The sequence below is a fragment of the Protopterus annectens genome, chromosome 5.part0 (assembly GCF_019279795.1).
Source record: "Protopterus annectens isolate FY-2018-M chromosome 5.part0, PAN1.0, whole genome shotgun sequence".
Taxonomy (NCBI): Eukaryota; Metazoa; Chordata; order Ceratodontiformes; family Protopteridae; genus Protopterus; species Protopterus annectens.
In genome coordinates this window covers 984,035,817-984,056,120 of record NC_056735.1, presented here as the reverse complement: position 1 = coordinate 984,056,120, position 20,304 = coordinate 984,035,817, and the positions used below count along the sequence as shown (strand labels likewise).

The window sequence follows — 20,304 nt, the reverse complement described above, 5'->3', positions numbered from 1 at the left end:
AGAGACAGAAGATCAATCCACAAAAGTAACATTCTCTTCTAGCTCCACTAAGCAGAAGTTAAGATATGTAAACTACGTGAAAGCCTAGAAGAGCATTTGAGGAAACTGTTAAACTTCAACCCTTTGCTGCCTTATGCCACGGAAAGATTACACAGCTCTCAACTCCCCACCACCACCATCCATCCCAAAGGGAAACTTCTGTGACACATTCCTTTCTAAGTACTGATGCAGTCAATTCAAGAGATAAAAGGGCTGTTTGTTCTTGCATGGGGGGGGGGGGGGGGCAAGAGATTCACCTCTTTCAGGACTTCTGTCTAGGAACCACAGTATGCAGGCAAGCAATTGTGGAATTATCCTCCCTATGTTTTAAGAATGGGTTAGCCAACAATAAAGACCTCTACCACTCTAGTGCTGTAATGGAAGGATCACAAGACAGCATACTTAAATCAGGAAATATAGTTTCTGCAAGGTAATCCACAAAATTGCAGTCATCAGCAATGCAGCAGTGAACATCAGAAAAACTGGGGAGGAGCAAAAGAAACCTGTACGCAGGTCTAAAACAGTGACAAAAATCTGACAAATCAGCATCAAGCCAAGCTTGCAGAGCACCACATTACCAAAATCATGTGGTGTGGATACAAGCTTGGGCTATAATCAAACCTGAAAGCAGTCAGCTAAACAGCATCTTCTTGTCAATGTCCCACTGAGCTGAGTACTAGATATGCTGTTTTGGAACTAAGTATTGATCAGAGGGCAGTGGAGGTACAGGCTGACTCCCCTGGAGGAAAACGATCATAGGAAATACAAGGCAATTAAGCCTGGTGCCAATTTACACGTTGCCAGTACCCACCACTGAACCTAATAATCTTTTCAAGGAGGACTATGGCAGTCAAGTCAGTGGTGAAGTTGTGAATGCCCATCCAGCCATCTAGTTCCTGGCTGAGGGAATATAGTGCATCGCACTGCTTAATTTGCAATGCTATACAGTATTATTTCTTAAAAGATGAACTAGATAAACGGAGAGACATTCTCAAATTCCAGGGGCTTCTGATATGTAAACTAAATTCACAAATACTAATATGGGAATTGAAAAATACATGGCTCCAGTGAAAGCAAAAGCTTGGAAGTATACTAGTGTAATCAGTCAAAGCAGCAAAATAAGGGCCATGGAATTGGTACGTTTACTTGCTAGAGTAGTGGGAACATGAGCAATTTTATTCTTCAGATTAAGTGCTGAGAGTAGTAACTTCTTTGCCGTCCTGGTTTAAGGTCTAATCATTTCATGTCTTGCATTTGGTTTATGATCTAATCATTTAATGGGATTGGAGGTGTTGCTTAGCAACACCCTACTCTGAAAATAAGAAAAACACGCTAGCCAGGGAACTACAGCAAATCTCAGTTTTTAATTGATCCAAAATTAAAAATTGAGATGTGCTGTACTCCCTGGCTAGTATGTGTTTCTTATTTTCAGTTTGTTTTCTCAACAGAGGTTTTTCTCAACACCCTACTCTGCCAGATCAGCTTATCTTTACTCATGCTCTTTGTTATAGTGTGCGCATGGTTAACTGTGTTCCTCTCAGTGTTAGGGATATTAATTCCCTGGAAAAGCATTAAGTTTAAAAAAAAATTATTATTAAAGAATAAGTTGTATGTGGTTTATTGATACAGAATATAAATAAGATAAGAGATATAGGAAACAACTAAGCAAACTTTGGAAGGGATTTATGTTCAGAGGGTCATAAGTTACTATTAGGCATGATCTGGGTGGATCATATGAAGCTTAGCAAAAGCAATACCCACTACACATTACCCAAGTGTTTGTGGGGTCAGTCCATGGGTCCAAGGTACATACCGAAGGAAAAATTGTATTCAATTACTAGCCTAACAGAGAAGGAAGATAACACCCCACCTCAGACCAGAAGCTATATCCTTGATAATCAGCTGAGACTTGAAGAAGGATTTCCGTAACAACTGTACAGACTTAATGGCCAAATAGAGGTCATTGTCTACAGAACTACCCAAGTCCCTAATAGGTATATCAATTCTGAGAGAGGTATCTTGTACATGGTAGGAGCTAGGTTGCTTACATTTGCCAGTGGTACATACAATGCTGGACTTTTTTGCATTTAGCCTTAAACTATGGTCTTGGTATCATGCATGTACATGGTAAACTCTCTTGCAGGATCCGGAAGTCTTCAGGATAGTTAATGATTGCTCCGAATTTACAGCTATCTGCAAACTTGTCAGTCAGAGACCTTGCACAACAACTTAGATATTAGAGAAACAAATAAATATGAAATAGGAGCAGCCCCAGATCAAAGCACTGTGGGACCCCACTGGTGAAGATCCTTTTTGTGGAAATTACATAATACAGCCTTGATTTGATGTGTTCTGCATGACAGCCAGTTTTCTATCTAGTGGATAATATCCAGATTCACATTTAGTTTAGTTTGTCTGTAACGCCTGAGTGTGTGATAGTACCAAAAGCCATGTTCAGTGTAAGGTACACTGCTTGCAGACTTCAACCTTCGTCCAAGCCCCTTACTGACTTTTTCAAAGCAGTTCACTAGGTTAAGCAGGCAGGATCTAACCTTCACAAACCCAATGTGGTTATGTCTGATGGATTTTAAGTTAGCAATATCTTTGTTTACAAAGTCTATAATGTTGTGCTCCGTTGTCTTGTAGATAGGACTGGTAAGACTTATTTCTATAGCTGCAAGGATCAGTAGTGGAGCCACTCTTATGATAGGGAATAACCACAGCAGTGCTTGAGACCTCTGGCAAGAAGCCAATAGAGAAGCTGATACTGAACAGTTTCAGGAGTGGGTCTGTGAGCCAGAGTTTCATACTGACAAGGCAACACCCTGGGGTTCACTATCGGGCCTCACAGAGCTATTTTTTTTTACCTCAGTGACAGACTTTAAAATGTATGTTTATCTAACATTATTTACCCAGTCTGTATTAAAATGGATCCATTTGAGATAACTCCAGTAACTCAAATTAAATAAAAATATCTGGGCCAGTAACAACTTAAATATACATGTTTTATGTTCACTATTCTGTGTTTTTCCAGTAAATAGACTGACATGTGTAACAAAGTTAAAACAATCATATAAAACACATTGCCACTTATTCATTCCTTCATTTCAAAGCAAAGCAAGAAGCAATTAAACCTTTAAAAAGACATAATACATACATTACTCTGATATGCTGTGTGAACAGGAACATGTCTTCTGAGTAAAGCCTTTACATCAAATGCAGACGCTCGAGCTTAAAAAAAAAAAAGATGTATTTGAATAAAAAAAATAAATAAATAACTCGCACAATATCCCATTTCAAAACCAGATATATCAAATTTCCATAAATATACCATGCATTCGATGCACCTTAACAGATATATGTTATAAACAGGATGAAAGTCTGTAAATAAGCTAAAATACTTCATCCCTGGAATTCCTAGTGAGCACTGTCCAAGTAACATGCTCAGTAAACACTGGTTTGAGACTTTTCTCTCCTTTCTCACCCATTCCTACCCATTCTTACAGTTTACTTCCTGTATATCCAATTAAAATTCTACCTCCCGACCATAAAAACAAATTCTGCACTATCACCATTCAATGAAATGCATCCCCTCTTGTGAATGCTTCAAGACTTTAGTAATTCACACAAATTCATTCCATGTTTTAACTTAATCTTATAAACTGCATATGCTACCTACTTCACAAGCAGCTGTGTTGTCTTTTTTATGCTACTGTTACAAATCTGAGATCCGATTGCCCTTAAAGAAGGAAAGACTGCTGGTCCTACCTGGTTACAAACTATAATTACTGGCATTATAGGATAATGGAAGGGGCAAGAATATGTTGCTTAAAAAGACTTAAACACAAGTCGGTATCACTGTTAAGACTCAACTGATAAATACACCACAAATCATGGACAAAAGGATCAATGTGAGGAGCAAATCACAGGTGTAATATTACACAGCAAGTGGATTAAGACACAGCTAGAGCTGCAGATTATTAGGAACATGTTCCAGAAGCAATGTTACAAAAGCTGCTAATTGCTGATACATATACAATTCAACAGTCTGAACTTAAAAAGACTGAAGGCAACAGTGAACAATAAACAAAATAACCTGAAAGGATAATGATTAATGTGTGTTGCAAACAAAGAAGAGAAACCCCTTATGGCTGCAGATCAAAATCCTTCAAGAGTAGGCGACACTTATGTGCAGATAATGTTAGCTTTTTAATCAAAATATTGCTTTTGCGAACCACAGCATATGGGTCTATTTTCCCTTTTCTTTTCTGCTACTGTTTAACTTTTTTAAGGTTTATTTGTCCTAAAGGTGTATACTGCTTTGCAAAACTGTTGACCCATATATAAAAAATACATATTGAAAGGAATCTGCTGGATTATCAACAATTACCGTGTCAGTATCACAGAAATTCTGTTTATGCTAGAACTTCACACTTATGATGTGAACTTGCTAATAAACACATCTTTTACTTAAATAAAAAGGCTCTTCAGAAAGACAACATCTAGCCAGTAACTAGCTTTTACTCAGAAATGTATTACCTAAAAGTTTCAGTAAATACCAATATAGGTGCAATGTATCTGATAATCCATCCATCTATCCACCACCCCTTTTTTACATTTTTGCACATGGGGTCGAGGTGTCACAATTACACACACAATTTTAAAATTAAAACTGATAAAACACTGAAGTTATATAAATTATATGTTTAAACAAAGCCATTTAGTCATTTTTTAACTGAATTTTAAACAGCATTTAATATTTCTGATTAAGAAACTGAATCCATTTCATACAATCAGACTAGGTGCATCCACTGTATTTATGGCATCTAAAAGAAACCCATTTCTGTTTCCATTTTAATAAAAAAAATCTTCTAACAGTGTGCAAAGTACATTTTTGGAATAGGTTCATTGTATGACATCAGTGTGTAAAAACAAGACCCACCACAGTGACAAAATCAACATATAAAATGGATCTGAGATCTGTTCCTTAAGTTACATTTTTTCATTCTTTCAGTACAATAAAACAAGTAATTACATATACCAGAAATGTTAATGTACATTTAATAAAATTACGTTCATACTTTATCAAAAAATGGTACACCAAAACAAACTTATAGCACAGCAATGGACGACATAAAGCACATACAATTACTTATCCTTAGTCTTGTTCAAAAAACTATCATCTCTCCATTAACAAGATGAGGAGTCCAAACAGTTTACACTCAGGTCAAGGTACTGCATTAAAGACAGGGGTTTGCAAGGAATGGCAATGTCAAAATATGTCCTATGGAGGCCATATATAAATGAATGTACAAGATATTGTTGGAAATATTGATGCTATCTGTTACTCAAATTACATGACAGTGTGGAAGGACAGTCAGCATTTCTGAGGTAAACACAAACGCTGATGGAGCATGCCCAATATTTCCATTGTAGCAGAACAGAAGCAAAGCTAAATGCCATCATTCTTATCTGCTGTTATGCAGTCAAATGTTCTGATGATTGAAGAGCTGTTCGTTATTCACTTCTTCATTTATTTATTTTTTTTGTCTTTTTTTTCTTTCTTGCTTTCTTTGCCTGTTTTGCTGTCTGTATTTCATTTGCATTTGGTAACAAGGTACAACACTGACCTCAATGTATTATTGTCAGACTCAGCATGTAGACACACATACTAAGAACACTAATCAAAACTAAAGAGTTGAAACTGACAATAATTAGAAGTGAAAATAACAGGTGATGTTATTAGAAAATAAATTACAATAAAGAAAGGAAGATTAAAAATGACAGTAATTATGGCATAACGATAAACTAAAAAAAGTGAAAAGAAGGTTTTTGGTGAAATGCAGAAGTATAGGACTTAAACTGGTGACTAAATCAGGCTACTTGGAATGAAGGTGTATATAGTCCAGTGTTTTGAATAGTTTAATTATGGAGCAAGTTACTACTTTGAATAAGTAAGGTCACGCTTTGATGGATGTATATAAAGGGAAAGCTAGGATGGAGAATTGCTGAGAAAGCATTTAAGTCCGTCTTCTGGAGAGTTATTTTTAGATCTACCCCAATGGTCTTGTATGATGTACCATCTCTTATAACAAGGGGTAGGGATTCACAGTGCTTGGACTAATGCCAAGAAGCTGTGACTGCTGACAAGAGTTCAGTTTAAAGGTTATGAATTGAGGGAGTATACGCATTTGTTACAAGAGTGAAGGTCATATAAGGTTTATATTATTAAGAGATGACTAGGAAAATGGTTGAATATATTCTCTTTCCTATGTTTGTAAAAGTGAGAGCAAAGGAAGAAGTCTGACCTTTGTTTTACTGACAGCCATTTTGCTTTGGATAGGTGAATAACAGCTGAACTATGTTTTAGGGGGAAGAGTTATGAATCATCAGATTTTGTTAGTTGTGACTTGTAGAGCTTTATAGCTATGACAGGCAAACCATATTCCAGTTGGGCCAGATGCATACTTTTACAATAGTCATTCTATTTACAGGTGTTAGGAAGTGAGATATTTTCCAGGACCAAAAGCAAAGTTTCTTCATTTTTTTTTTGTTATTTAAATGGTTGCAGTAATATGAATTTGTCACTTACTAAGAATTAGATGTGGTATCCTGAACAGCATAGCTTTTGTTTGCATGCATTTATTTATTTTTTGGGGGAGGGTGGGTTAAAATGAGCATAAAGTTATACTCTCCATGTATTTGCCCAGATGTGTTTTTATTGTGTTTGGGGAGGGGCGGGTCCTGTATATGACCATGTTATCTACACACAGAACTGTTAAGGAGGGTACATTCCTACAGTGTTTATTTATGAAAATAGAAAAGACAAGTAGCAATAGAACTGATCTTCCTTAGTGGACCATTTTGAATGATGGTGCAGCATTGGAAAGGAAAAAGGCTGTCTTAACAAAGTATCTTGTCAGTCAGAAATTATTTAAACCAGACTGCTGCTTTTTACTTGTACCTCTTGCAAGGATAGGTTGTGAGAACTGGGAGCGATTTACTAAATTAAATAACCTGTTAGTTTACTTTCACTTATGCCTAAAATTATGTTATCTTTCCGTCCAAATGCTGCTACCTGCCCAGAAGTCATTCTGACAGCAGAAGTATTTGCTGCTTGGTCTTTAACATTCCTTTTGTAGGTAAAATTAATGAGAAGGTGGTATACAAAAAGATGTTGCGCTGTTTAATATCTCATGAACTCCTTGACTCATGCATTTCTGTTCTAGATCTAATAACACAGACCACTTTTATTTTAGGAGCAAATGATCTACTTATGGTGAGACATCAGTGGTTATCCTCTATTGAGTTATTCTTAATCCTTTAGCATTATTCATCACAGTAGATCAATTGCATCTTAACTTAACAATTGGGGTTTTACTGATACCATTCTTGATTAGTTTGACTTTTTCTTCTTAAACCTTCCCCATGGGTGGTTTCTGTAGTTAGTTCCTTGAAATTCTTCCTCTGGAATGCTAGGTGGTACAGTGACCTGTCTTGGTACTACCCCTTTTTACAGTATATATGCTGCACTTAAGGAACTCTTACAAAAAAGTATCAATGGCCATTCTTTGGCTGGACATTTTTTAACATTACCTCTCTTATTAAGCAGCCTGGGTCCGATTGTGCTGAGTTTGAAGACTGCACATAATCTGTCCTTCACTGGATGGCACACAGTCAACTAAAACTCAACCCAGCTAACAATGAGGTAATATTAGTTCATACTTCTAAGCCATCCATCACATCGTCTGCTCCTTTCTACCCTTACTATTTATTGGGGTATAAACGGAAACTTTGTGGCACATGCTCCTGATCTGTGGCTGCTTCTTCACTGCAGAATGATACTTAAAGACTGGCTATCCGTTGTTAATGAGACATTTTATTTCCATATTAATAACATTGACCGGCTCAGGCACCTAATTACATCAGCAGACTCAGGGACTGTGATTTACATATGTTAATTCTGTTATGTATGTGTTCAGCATGAAAATAGCTAGAATCCTGATGTACAGTTTAGGTTGTATGTTTCTCATCCCAGTTATGCCAGTGAATGCAGTTTTGTTTATCTAGACCACTGATCTGATGAACATATTACGCGAGAAGTTGCACATAGTGATACCACTGTACCTCTCTATTTTTTACACAGGCTGCCAGTCCATCAACATTTCCACTGTACAACTTTTTCCCAGTGGAGAGCAGAATGTTTCTGGCCTGGCAGTCATGGAACACTGGGATTAAGAATTGGAGGACATAGCCCATAGGGTTAATATAGTGGATGGTGATGGTGAAAAGCCTGCACAGTGAAGATGTGCCATTCGTATCACAGATATATGAGCTTCAGCATGCTGACAGACTACAGATATTGAGACTTCCATGTATGACTTTGAGGAGAGAGGGAAACCACTATCTACCCCCCAAGACAATGAAGACTTTCTGGTGTCACTGGGTGGTCATAGCCTAACTCACAGGATCTAAGGCAGTGGTACTGAAGTTAGTGTGCTCCCTGCACAGTCAGCTACACATTGGCATAAGAGTTTTGATTTCTCTGTTACATATATGAAATCATGTTGCAGGAATACACCATTTTTGATTACTGCTGTTTGCATGTTTCATACGTTTAGATAGCCATGGAGGTAGGTAGCACCCACTGCAGCAGTAATCTTTTGAACATCTATTTGTATGGAATGTTTACTTGCACAACTGTACTATGTTCATTATACTGATTACAGCTACTGTAGCCTTGGCTATATGGGTAGATTACCCCAGCTTACTACATTTGGGAGGTAGAAGGGGAAGGCTCAAAGAGCCCCTGCAGAATGGTCCTAGCAAAGCCTGATCTACACCTAGAAAAGTAATTAAACTTCTAGTGCTTTACAAAAGTATATAAAGATGACGAGGTAGCAGCTTCTATAACACTTCTAGAATCCAACCCTTTCCAAAAAGCCATAGATGAAGCCAATGCACTGGTAGAGTGGACCTTAATCCTGCCTGGAATAACTTTGCTGTAGCAAGTATAACAAAAAGTAATACCCTTAGCCAACCATTTGGAAATAATAATAACCATTTGGAAATAGTCTGGGCACAGGATGTCCCTTCTTACATTCACAAGAAATTAACAATTGAACTCAAGATCTAAAAGATTCAGTTCTGTCAAGGTAGTACCCAAGGTGTCTGTGGACATCAAGGTATGGAGTATCCTTTCTCTCTCATTTTTAGGTTCAGGGAAAATGGGAAGATGGATAGTTTTGCTTAAAGTAAACTTGAATACTACTTTAGGCATAAAAGATGGATTAATTTTCAAAGAAACCCTGTCTCTGTGGAAAATGAGAAAGTACAGTTGTGTACACTTATCATAAATGTAGATGTTCGAGTGTATTCACTGTTGCAGTCATTACATTTGGATAATCTGCTGGCAGGTTGCCCTCAGTCGGCCTGATTAACAAAATCTTGGGTCCGGCGTCGGTTGCTGTCCCTTCTTCCATGACGTCAGGTCGTCAGGGGTATAAAAACATGCAGCCAACGCCATTACATCAGTTTTTCTTGCCCCAGATGTCAGGTGCCCCCCCCCCCCAAAATGGGGAGCAAAATATATATGATTAGAAACACAAAAATATACCTGCAAACAAAAGCAAATACACCAAAGATGCTTTTAAGCATAGTAAAAGAAAGAAGAGGTGTAGTAAAAGAAAAACAGGGGGCTGGAGGGAGAGTAACCAGGACTGCAACAGTGAATACACTCGAACATCTACATTTATGGTAAGTGTATACAACTGTACTATGTTCATCATGTTTCACTGTAGCAGTCATTACATCTGGGTAGATTCCCAAAGCTAAGGCTGGGAGGATGGATTTATACAGCATTAGGACCAGCTATAAGGCCCTGCAAAACAGCAGTGGCAAAGCCAGCTCTGGATTTAGAGAAAATTGGTAAGTGATAATGCTTGGTGAAAGTATGAACTGAATTCCAGGTAGCAGCTTCTAGAATATCCCTGGTAGGAACACCTCTGAGAAAGGCTGCTAAAGTAGATGCAACCCTGATGGAATGAGATCCAACCCCCTGGGGGATAGGTTTTCCGTGGTGCTTATAACAGAAATGAATACAATGGCTTATCCATTTAGAAATGGTTTGCTTTGAAATAGCCTTCCCCTCGGCCCCTGCAGCAAATACTACCAGCAGTTGTTCAGATTTTCTTCGAGATTTAGTCCTGTCCAAGTAGAATCTAAGTTGTCTGTGTACATCCAATGAATGCAGAATCCGCTCCCCCTTATTCTGTGGATTGGGAAAGAAAGTTGGCAAATGAATGAACTGATTAAGAGCCACACTGGATACCACCTTGGGCATGAATGATGGATTGGTCCTGAGTGACACCCTGTCCACATGAAAGATGATGAAAGGCTCCACTGCCATAAGGGCCTGTAATTCAGATATCCTTCTAGCTGAAGTGATTGCTAAAAGGAAGGCTGTTTTCCAGGAAAGAAATTTTAAGTCTGCAGTTGCAGCTGGCTCAAAAGGAGGTTAGAGTGAGTTGCTCCAATACAAAGTTAAGGTCCCAGGCAGGGGTTGGAGCTCTCCTGGGTGGTCTCAAGTTTTTGGCCCCTCTGAGATACTGGTTTAGAAGAGGATGAGAGAAGAGGGGGAGGTCTGTGTTGTAATGAGCTGAAATGGCTGAGGCATGGATTTTTATGGAAGAAAAAGACAGGCCCTTGTGAAGCATCTCAGTTAAGTATTGCAAAATCTGAGGTAAATTGGGCACTGCTGTGCTCATCCCTTTAGACTGATTTTAGGCACAGAATCTTTTCCATTTGTCAGCATAAGATTTTCTAGTACTAGGTCTTCTCGCCTCCAAAATGACATCCATCATAGGTTTGCTGAGGGGGAATTTAAGTGACTAGCCAAGCTGCAAGATTCAATGTTTGGAGTTGAGGGTGCAGAATTTGGTTCTCCAGCTGAGACAGTAAGGAAGGTGTCTGAGGCAGGTGCCACGGAGAAATGTGTGACACTGCGCAGGAGTGGGTACCAGTGTTGGCGAGGCCAGTCTGGAGCAATCAAAATCATTTTTGGTTTGTCCTGTTTGACTTTTAGTAGAACTTTGGAGAGCAAAGGCAGAGGGGGAAAGGCATAGACTGATAGGTTTTTCCAGCTGAAGGACAGAGCATCCACTTTCTAGGCTTTTTTTGTGATGAGTTCTTGTGCAAAATTTGTCCAACTGGTAGTTCTGGGGTGAAGCAAAAAGATCTATGTCTGGGCTTCCCCATTTACGTGTCAACATGTTGAAAATCCATGGTTCCAGTTTCCATTCGTGAGGGTCCATGAGATTTCTGCTTAGTTCGTCTGCCAGAACATTCTGCTTTCCTGGCAGGAATTGAGCTCGTAGTTGTACTTGGTAGCTCAAGGCCGTGTTCCACAATGCCATGGCTAGTCTGCAGAGGGGGTAGGAATGTGGACCCCCCTGCTTGTTTATGTACCACATAACCATGGCGTTGTCCATCTTTATCAGTAATTGCCCTGGGTGAAGGTAGTCCTTGAAGGCTGTCAGTGCATACTGTACAGCTAGCATTTCTTTTTGATTGATATGAAGGTGCATTTGATTTGGGCTCCATTTGCCCTGAATGCACTTCCCTGCTAGATGAGCTCCCCCATGCATAGTTTGATGCGTCTGTAGTTAGGGTTTGGGCGGCAGGGGGTGGTGTGAATGGCAGTCCCTTGTTTTGGTGGCAGGCCTCTGCCCACCATAGTAACTCTAGGCGCAGGCAAGGTATGATAGGAATCATTGTTTCCAGGCTGTGACAATGTTGACTCCATAAACTTTTTAAGTACCACTGAAGTTTCCTCATATACAGTCTTGCATATGGAATTAGAAGAATGCAGGAGGCCATGAACCCCAAGGCTTGCAGTATTTGCCTTGCAGATAACAGGGTTTTTGTGGCCACCTGTTTGAAGTAAGTCACCAAATGAATTTGCTTTTCTGGTGTAAGGAAAGCCATCTGGGCAGTTGTAGTCAAGCTTGCACCCAGGAATGTAATCTTTTGAGAGGGTACCAGTTGAGATTTCTTTTCGTTTATGGTGTACCCTAGACAGGTTAGAGCTCTTTTTACAAACGCCAGATGTTTTAGAAGAATGGCCTGGTTTTCTGCCTGAATTAGACAATTGTCCAGGTATGGATATATTTGAATATTTCTTTGCCTGCAAAATGCAATTACTGGAGCCAGGCACTTTGTGAATACCCTGGGCGCAGTAGACAAGACAAAGAGCAGTGCAGACAACTGATAATGCATGCAGCCTGCTTTGAAGCATAGGAATCTTCTGCAAGATTCCCTGATTGGGATATGCAGGTAAGCCTCTTTTAAGTCGAGAGTTGCCAACCAGGCATCCTTGCCTAGCATAGGAAGTATCTGGTGAAGACTCAGCATCTTGAATTTTGGAATGTCCAGAAAGGTGTTTAGAGTAGACAGGTCCAGAATTGGACGCCATGATTTGTCTTTTCTAGGTACCAGGGAAAAGTCTGGAATAGAAACCTTGTCCCTTTTCCTCTTCTGGTACTGGCTGAATAGCCCCCATGTTTAGGAGGGAAAGTACTTGTTTCTGAGTCTCTGCCTACTGATTTGGGGACAGGTCTGGCCACCCGTTTGGAGTTGGCAGCATGTGGAAATGAAATCTGTATCCCTGGAACACTATATTTAAAACCCATTTGTCCTGGGTTATAAGTTGCCAGTTTCTTGAATGAAGAGACAGTTTTCCCCCCAAAGGGGCAGCTAAGAGGCAAGTGCTTGGTAATTTCAAAGGGAAGTCATTGAGACTGTTTACCACAGGGTGGTGCCTTGTTGTTTCCAGATTTGGAAGTGGAAGCACCCCATTGCTTAGTTCTGAAAGTCCCTTGGGACTGAAACCTGGTGTTTTTGGAATGTCTGGGTTTGGCCGTAGTGGCTCTGGAAGGAGCTGGAAAGGACCAGTTTTTTGTAGGCCAATGCCTACTAAATCTAGGAGGTTGCACTTTAATCTTTCACAGTTTGCATAGATTTAGCTTTATCTTCCATCTGTTTTAGAACTTCTTCAGCCTTATTGCCAAATAGGCGGTCCTGCTGTAAAGGAGCATCCAAAAGTTTTGCTTTAACATGATCAGGCAGAGATTGCTCCTTAAGACAAGCATGCCTTCTATGCACAGACCCAGTAACAGCAGCCCTACAAGAGGCCTCTAAAGAATCAAAACCACACTGCAAAGTTTGTTTGCCAACTTGTTCAGTTGAATGCAATAAATCCTGCAAATCTTTATTCTCCACACAGTCAGAAATCAACATCATTTTCTGTTTAAGCAGTCCCATGATATGCTGTTGATATTTTAGCATATGGAATTGACAGTTTAAAGCCCTGATTGCTAAGGTTGCAGAAGTATAAACCTTTTTTACCCCATCTGTCCAGCGCCCTGGAGTCTCTATCAGAAGTGGTAGGATTTTTAGCAGTAGAAGCCTTAATGCCCTTGGGCCCCTGAGAAATGGTTTCAGGGATCGCAACAGTATTTTTGAAAAGGAATTTGTGGGACTCAGGAACCCTGTAGTACCTGTCTGGTTTACTAGGGGCTGGAGGCAAGGAATCAGGGGGCCATACTGGATTCCAAAAACACATCAACAATATCTAGTACAGGAGGTATAGCCAAAGGCCTATGCTGAGGAAGAAGAAGGAAATCCCTAAGCCTCTTTTTGGATTCAGAGAAATCCTGACTTTCCCAGTGGAAATGCTCCCTTAAGGTATGTAAAGTTTCCCCAAAAGAGAAATCCTCAGGCGGAGAAGCAGAGGGAATGGAATCCTCTACATCAGAGTCCTCATAAGTAGGTATGGACAAATCCAGATCATTAGAAGAGTCAGAAGAAACAGAGTCCTGTTCAGAAGATTCATAGTCAAATTCAGTCCTAGGCGTCTTGGGGGGGGGGGGGTTGACTACCCCTGATTAGAAGCCATTTTGATCAGTTGATTTTTAGGCATATGGGCCTGAACATGTGGCCTGGGCATCGGTTTTTTAAACATAGATTGAGATTTAGGCCTTAACACTAAAATTGGAGTCAGTTTAATATGCAAGTCTGTAGGCCTGAATACACCCTCAGAAGCCGGTGCCTGCTCAGCGACTCTGGACCCATCCAAGGTAGAGATATCCGCAGGTTCCATATGTGAAGCATCTCGTGGCATACCGGACTCCGAATTGGTCTCAGTAGAGGCCTGTGAATCAGAAGTAGCGGATATCAGGGGCTGCGAAAGCGCCTCACTGAGTACCGGCGAACTGGCGACTGGCTTAGGAGAAGCGTCGTCAGTAGTTTTGGACCTCAACAGCCTGTCTCTGTCTTTTTCCTTGCGTTTTTTCGGTATTCCAGTAGTCAGATGGCTAACCGACGTCATTTCTGGATAATTACACCAAGAACTGAAATATTTTGAAGCAAAAATGTACCGACAACGGACAGTGCACTGATTAAATAAAGCACAAAGCCGACAGCAAGGTACATCGTGGTCAGGGCCTAGACAAGGAATACAGTACAAATGAAAATCCTTATGAGGTATTTGCTTCCCACAAGTAATACAACTATTAACTTTTACTGACATCGGTAAGGAGCAAGAAAAAGTTTCCCCAACGGGGTACTTACATTTTAGTTGAAGACTTCGGTTCTGAAACTCAAAAACGAAAATTTCAGGAGTCGGCCGACCAGCACTTGCGAACTGCTTCTGCTTCGGGCACCGCGTGGCAAGAAAGACTAATGTAATGGCGTCGGCTGCATGTTTTATACCCCTGATGACCTGACGTCATGGAAGAAGGGAAAGGAACCGACGCAGGACCCAAGACTTTGTTAATCAGGCCGACTGAGAGCAACCTGCCAGCAGATTACCCAAATGCAATGACTGCAACAGTGAAACGCGATGAACATCTGTTGACTCACCAAAAGAGCTTGCCACTCAGAAACCCTTCTTGCATAGGTCAGAGAAACCAGTAAAATGTGTTTCCATGTTAAGAACCTCAAGTTAGGTGACTCAAATGGAAATGTTAGCTTCTGTAACATAAGATCCCAAGGAGGGGCCACCAATTCTCCTGGAGGCCTCTTATGCAAAACCCAATTTTGTGATGAGAATAATGTACTGAAAGAGGAGCATCCATGGGCAGACATGCTGAATGGCAGATAAATAAACCTTTCAGGAGTAAGAAAGGTCATGGAGTAGTAACTTGCACAAAATTTGTAAAACTAGAGAACAACTAACCCTGAATGGGTGCTGGTTATGTTGGTGGCACCAATTAGAAAATCTTTTCCATTTAAAAATATATGATTTTCTAGTAGCAGGCTTTATTGTCTCCATTAGTACCTACTGGATGTCCTCAGTAAACAGGTGCCTAAAGGGAATTAAGACCCTATCATCCAGGCAGTCAGTTGAAGTAGATTGAGGTCAGGGTGGATCAAACACCCCTGTTCTTATGTGGGTATATACAGAGTCTGTGAAGAAGAGTGAGGTAATTGCCCCTGACCATTTCGTAAAATAGGGAGAAACATGGGTGGCTAGGCCAGAAGGGAGTTTCCACAGTGATCTTGGGGGATACAGTCTGAATTTTCAGAAGTACCCTGGATATCAGTGGAAAGGGTGGAAAGCAAACAAGAACATTCCTGTCCAAGAGAAAGAAAAGAAAAGGCATCTGTCTTTCAAGACTTCTTGCATGGGTTCCTGGAGTAGGATCTTACTGGCTGATTGTTCAGACAGGAGGCAAACAGATCAAATCTTGGAAGACCCTCTGATCTGGTTTCCATATGTGAGGATCTGCCCTTGCCCTGCTCAGCTCATCTGCCACACAATTTTGCTCTGATAGAATGTAGGATGCATGCAGAATGAAATTATGCTGTGAAGCTATATCCAAAGCTAACGTGGCTAGTCTACAAAGTGTGTACGGCCTGGTTCCCCATTGCTTGTTGATGTATCACATGACTTTGACATTGTCTGTAGCAACTTGAAGAGGTCTCAGGGACCAAAGCTGATTCAGAGAATTAAGTGCCTTGATCAAAGCAAATACCTTTTTTTATATTTATGTGCTGCATCTTTGTCCCACACACCTTGCATTTTCATCCCTCTTGAAACTTCTCCCCAAGCAAAGTCTGAGGCATCTATGGTGTCTGACTTGACTGAATGCTTTGGAATATGGACCGAAAAGAGGAGACCCAGACTTAAGGATATTTGCAGTCTCCACTAACTGATTTCTTTTCTAACAAATCCCAGCACTGGGATTAGAAAAGAAAGGATGTTGGTGCTGGGACCAAAGAGACTTCAGATACCACTGTATCATTCTCATGTGGAGTCTTGCCAGGAATATCATGAAAATCATAAATACAGATGAGAATCAAAATCCTGAGATATATCTTCACAGGCATCAAAGTCTGAGTGGAAAACCTTAAAAACAGATCTGGAAAAATATATTTTCTCCCTGTGAAAGAAAAGCTCTTTGAAATGAGGTATCTAGCTGACCACCTAGGAACACAATACTGTGTGATGGAGCTAAAAAACACTTTTGAATTGTCTCATGGAATCCCAGCTTGTGCAGGACATCTCTCACTCATCATCTAAATATGTAAAAATGTGGATACCTTGTAGCCTGCAATGAGCTATAACTAGAGCTAGACACATTCTGAACACTCAGTGTAGTGGATAGTCCAAAATGAAGACAGAGAACTGATAATGGGATCTAGACACACAAAACCTTAAGAAATGTTGGCAGTCTCAATAAATAGGGATGTGACTATAAGCAAGTTTTAAATGAATTATTACAAGAAAACTTGAATGAAGAAGAGGTAACAGGCTGTAAAGTGACAATTTTGGATTGGCACTATGACAAACACATTTAGGAAACAAAGGTCCAGAATGAAAGATCTTCAGAAACCATTTGTCTGAAACTTTCTGTTGCCAAAGAGAAACGCGGAGACTCAGAATTTCTAAAAGGGAAATGGGACTGCCAGGTTGTGGGTGGGGAGGTTCCTTAAACATCATTCTGACCAGCTGGACTGTCCATGGTTTTGGGAGGTTCCAGAAATTTTTTTTTTTTTTTGGAACCACCCTGCCATTTTTTTAAACAACCTGCATTTTGTTCAGACTGTTTATTTACTTATTTTTGCCAAAACTGGATGAGGGGTTAGAGAATCCATTTGAAAATTTGGAAAAGGAGGGCTGAAAAATCTTAGGGAATCCCTAAATCAGCTTACCCCTTTCATCATACTTTTTGATCACCAGTGTGGCAGAGAGGCCAAGCAATAGAGAATTTAAAATCTTACTTTTAACATCATCAGCGAGTTTCTGAGAAGAGTGTACATAAATTTAAGATTGAGGATCTTTATAAATTCTATCTTTTTTAGGGGGCAACTGGATGACTGTCAGGAAAACTGCAGGCAGTAACACACATCCTACAAGGTACACAAAAAGAGAGGAACGGATGCAGGTTCTGGAAATTCTTTCTGCAGCAGCTCATAGCATTTTATGAGGGCCTAAGAAACCTCAGTGTTCTCCCACTGACAACACTGGTACATTCTGGAAACAGTTTCAGAAAGAGAACCCCCACAAGGAGAATCAGAAACTGAGCTTTCCTCGGAGTCTGAATCAGAAATCTGAGGATAAATCTGTCCCTTTATCTTCCTGTCCAGATTCAAAATCTTGAATCTCTTCAGGAAAAGATGCATCCCTGTTTCTTTCACCAGAAACTACTTTACAAGAAAAAATTAATATACTAAATTAAACCCCGAGCCAGACCCAGTAAACTACTCCTGCCTAAGGATATTTGAAGGAGGAGTAGATATATGTTTAGTTTTCTTTTTCTTTTCACAGGAAAATGGGTATAACAGAGTTATTAATGGCAACAACAGCTTACCCAGGGATAGGCACAACATTCTGACAAAACAGGGAAGGCTTCCCTGTTCACTCCCTCCTCACCCAGGACCAACAAAAGTGGCTCTCCCTTGTCCACTGAGAAGACCTTAAAGCCACATAAGAGAATTACTAACCCTCGGTCCACAGTAACTGTAGGTGCTACACCAGTGGAATCTAGGGTAAAAGATGAGTGGTCACAACTGCCCAACAAGCTACCAATTTTCTTCACCAATCAGTCTGGTACCTCAGGATCTAACATCACATCCAAAATCATCACCTTTGTACAGGTAAGAACCCAATTAATCAAGCAATTAAATAGTCAATTAGATGATAATATTTTACTAAATATACATTAATACATATACAAAATATACAACAATTACAAAATAGTTATTTTCAATAACTAAAACCTACATTTACTTCCTGATTCAAACCTCTTGGGGAAAGTGTTCTATAATTTTGTATCATTTTCATCTCTAACTCAATTTATTTAAATAATCACCTCCCCTTGGAAAAAAAGAGTTGCATCTAAACCTCCTTACATTTGGTCTGATGGTCCACATACCATGCAGGGAAAGTACAGTTGTGTACACTTACCATAAATGTAGATGTTTGAGTGTATTCACTGTTGCAGTCATCACATCTGGTTATCTGCTTGCAGTAGCCCTCAGTCGGCCTGATTAACAAAGTCTTGGGTTCTGCTTTGGTTGCTCTCTCTTCTTCAGTGACGTCAGGTCAGGGGTATAAAACATGCAGCCGATGCCATTATATCAGTTTTTCTTGCCCCAGATGTCAGGTGCCCCCCTAATGGGAAGCAATTAAATATATATAAATACAAGATTATACCTCCAACAAAAAAGCAAATACACCAAAAAGCATTTAAGCATAGTAAAGGAGAGTAGAGGTATAGCCAAAAGAAGTCAGGGGGTTGGAGGGAGGGTAGCCAAAACTGCAACAGTGAATACACTCGAACATCAACATTTATGGTAATTGTACACAACTGTACTATGTTCTTCGTGTTTCACTGTTGCAGTCATAGCATTTGGGTAGATTCCCAAAGCTAAGGATGGGAGGAGAAATTTAGACAGCATTAGGACCAGCTATAAGGCCTTGCAAGACGTCAGTGGCAAAGCCAGCTCTGGATTTAGAGAAAATTAGCAAATGGTAATGCTTGTTGAAAGTATGTACAGAACTCCAGGTAGCAGCTTCTAGGATGTCCCTGGTTGGGACACCTCTGAGAAAGGCTGTAGAGGTAGATGCAGCCCTGGATGAGTGGGGTCTGATCTCCTGTGGGATAGGTTTGCTATGGTGTTTATAGCAGAAATGAATGCAATGGCCTATCCATTTAGAAATGGTTTGCTTAGAAATAGCCTTCCCCTCTGTGGCAGCAAATGCCACAAGTTATTCAGATTTCCTTTGAGGTTTAATCCTGTCCAAGTAGAATCTAAGTTGTCTGTGCACATCTAATGAGTGCAGTATCCGTTCCCCTTTGTTCTGTGGATTAGGAAAGAAGGTTGGCAATCATGAAGGAGGGATTGGTTCTGAGGGACACCCTGTCCGCATGAAAGATGATGAAAGGCTCCACTGCCATAAGGGCCTGTAATTCAGATACCCTTCCTAGCCGCCACCATGGGAACATATCTCTATGCCATATCAATGAATAATATGGTCTATAAACATAATTCAAAATGTTTTAAGTGATGGCTTCTTCTATAAGAAAAAGTGACATATTGAAAAAAGCTTTCCTATTACTTCATCCTCACCACTCACTACATGCCTCAAACCCCTAATAATGTCTTTCAAAATTTGAGAGAAGGGTGAAGCTCACATCTTGTGACAGAATATAACTTGTCCTTACTAACAAGATCTAAATCACTAAACTCATTATTTATTTATTTTATTTATTTTACATTTGTTGACCGGGCTAATCTAACTGGATATATCTCCATTTTCAGTAGAGGCCCGGGGAGAAAAGCTCCACATAAAAAACAAGAACAAACAAACATTACAACTTCAGTTACAGTTTACTTGTCAGACACAACAGGTGTTACATGGTAACTTAGCATTCATGACAGATAATAGCAAAAAAAAAAAAAAAATAGAAAACCCCCTTTTTTTTTTAAGTTGACCAAACAATAGTAGAAAAAAAGAGTATTCAGAAGGATGTGGGAGAGTCGCAAAAGAAAGTTATAAGTACAGCACAAGAAAATAGAATAGATATAAACAAGACTAGGAGAATTAGTTAAGGGCAGTGACTTAGCTATAAGGCAGTGAAATAACTATACAGTCTTTCATGGGTACAACAAGTCTAACTTAGAAGATAGTGGTCTTAAAGTGGCTATAAAGTGAGTAGTAAATTGGTGCTATAACCCAGGATAACAGGAAGCGAGATC

General features: G+C 39.9%; 1 protein-coding gene across 1 annotated transcript in view; it reads right to left on the bottom strand.

Annotated features, from left to right (window-relative positions):
* The window catches only part of NEPRO (nucleolus and neural progenitor protein), a 324,864-nt gene that overhangs the window by 19,177 nt on the left and 285,383 nt on the right, over positions 1–20,304 (bottom strand). The window contains exon 7 of the mRNA XM_044072737.1: positions 3,197–3,270. Coding sequence (XP_043928672.1) covers positions 3,197–3,270 — 74 coding nt within the window. The remainder of the gene's footprint in view (positions 1–3,196; positions 3,271–20,304) is intronic.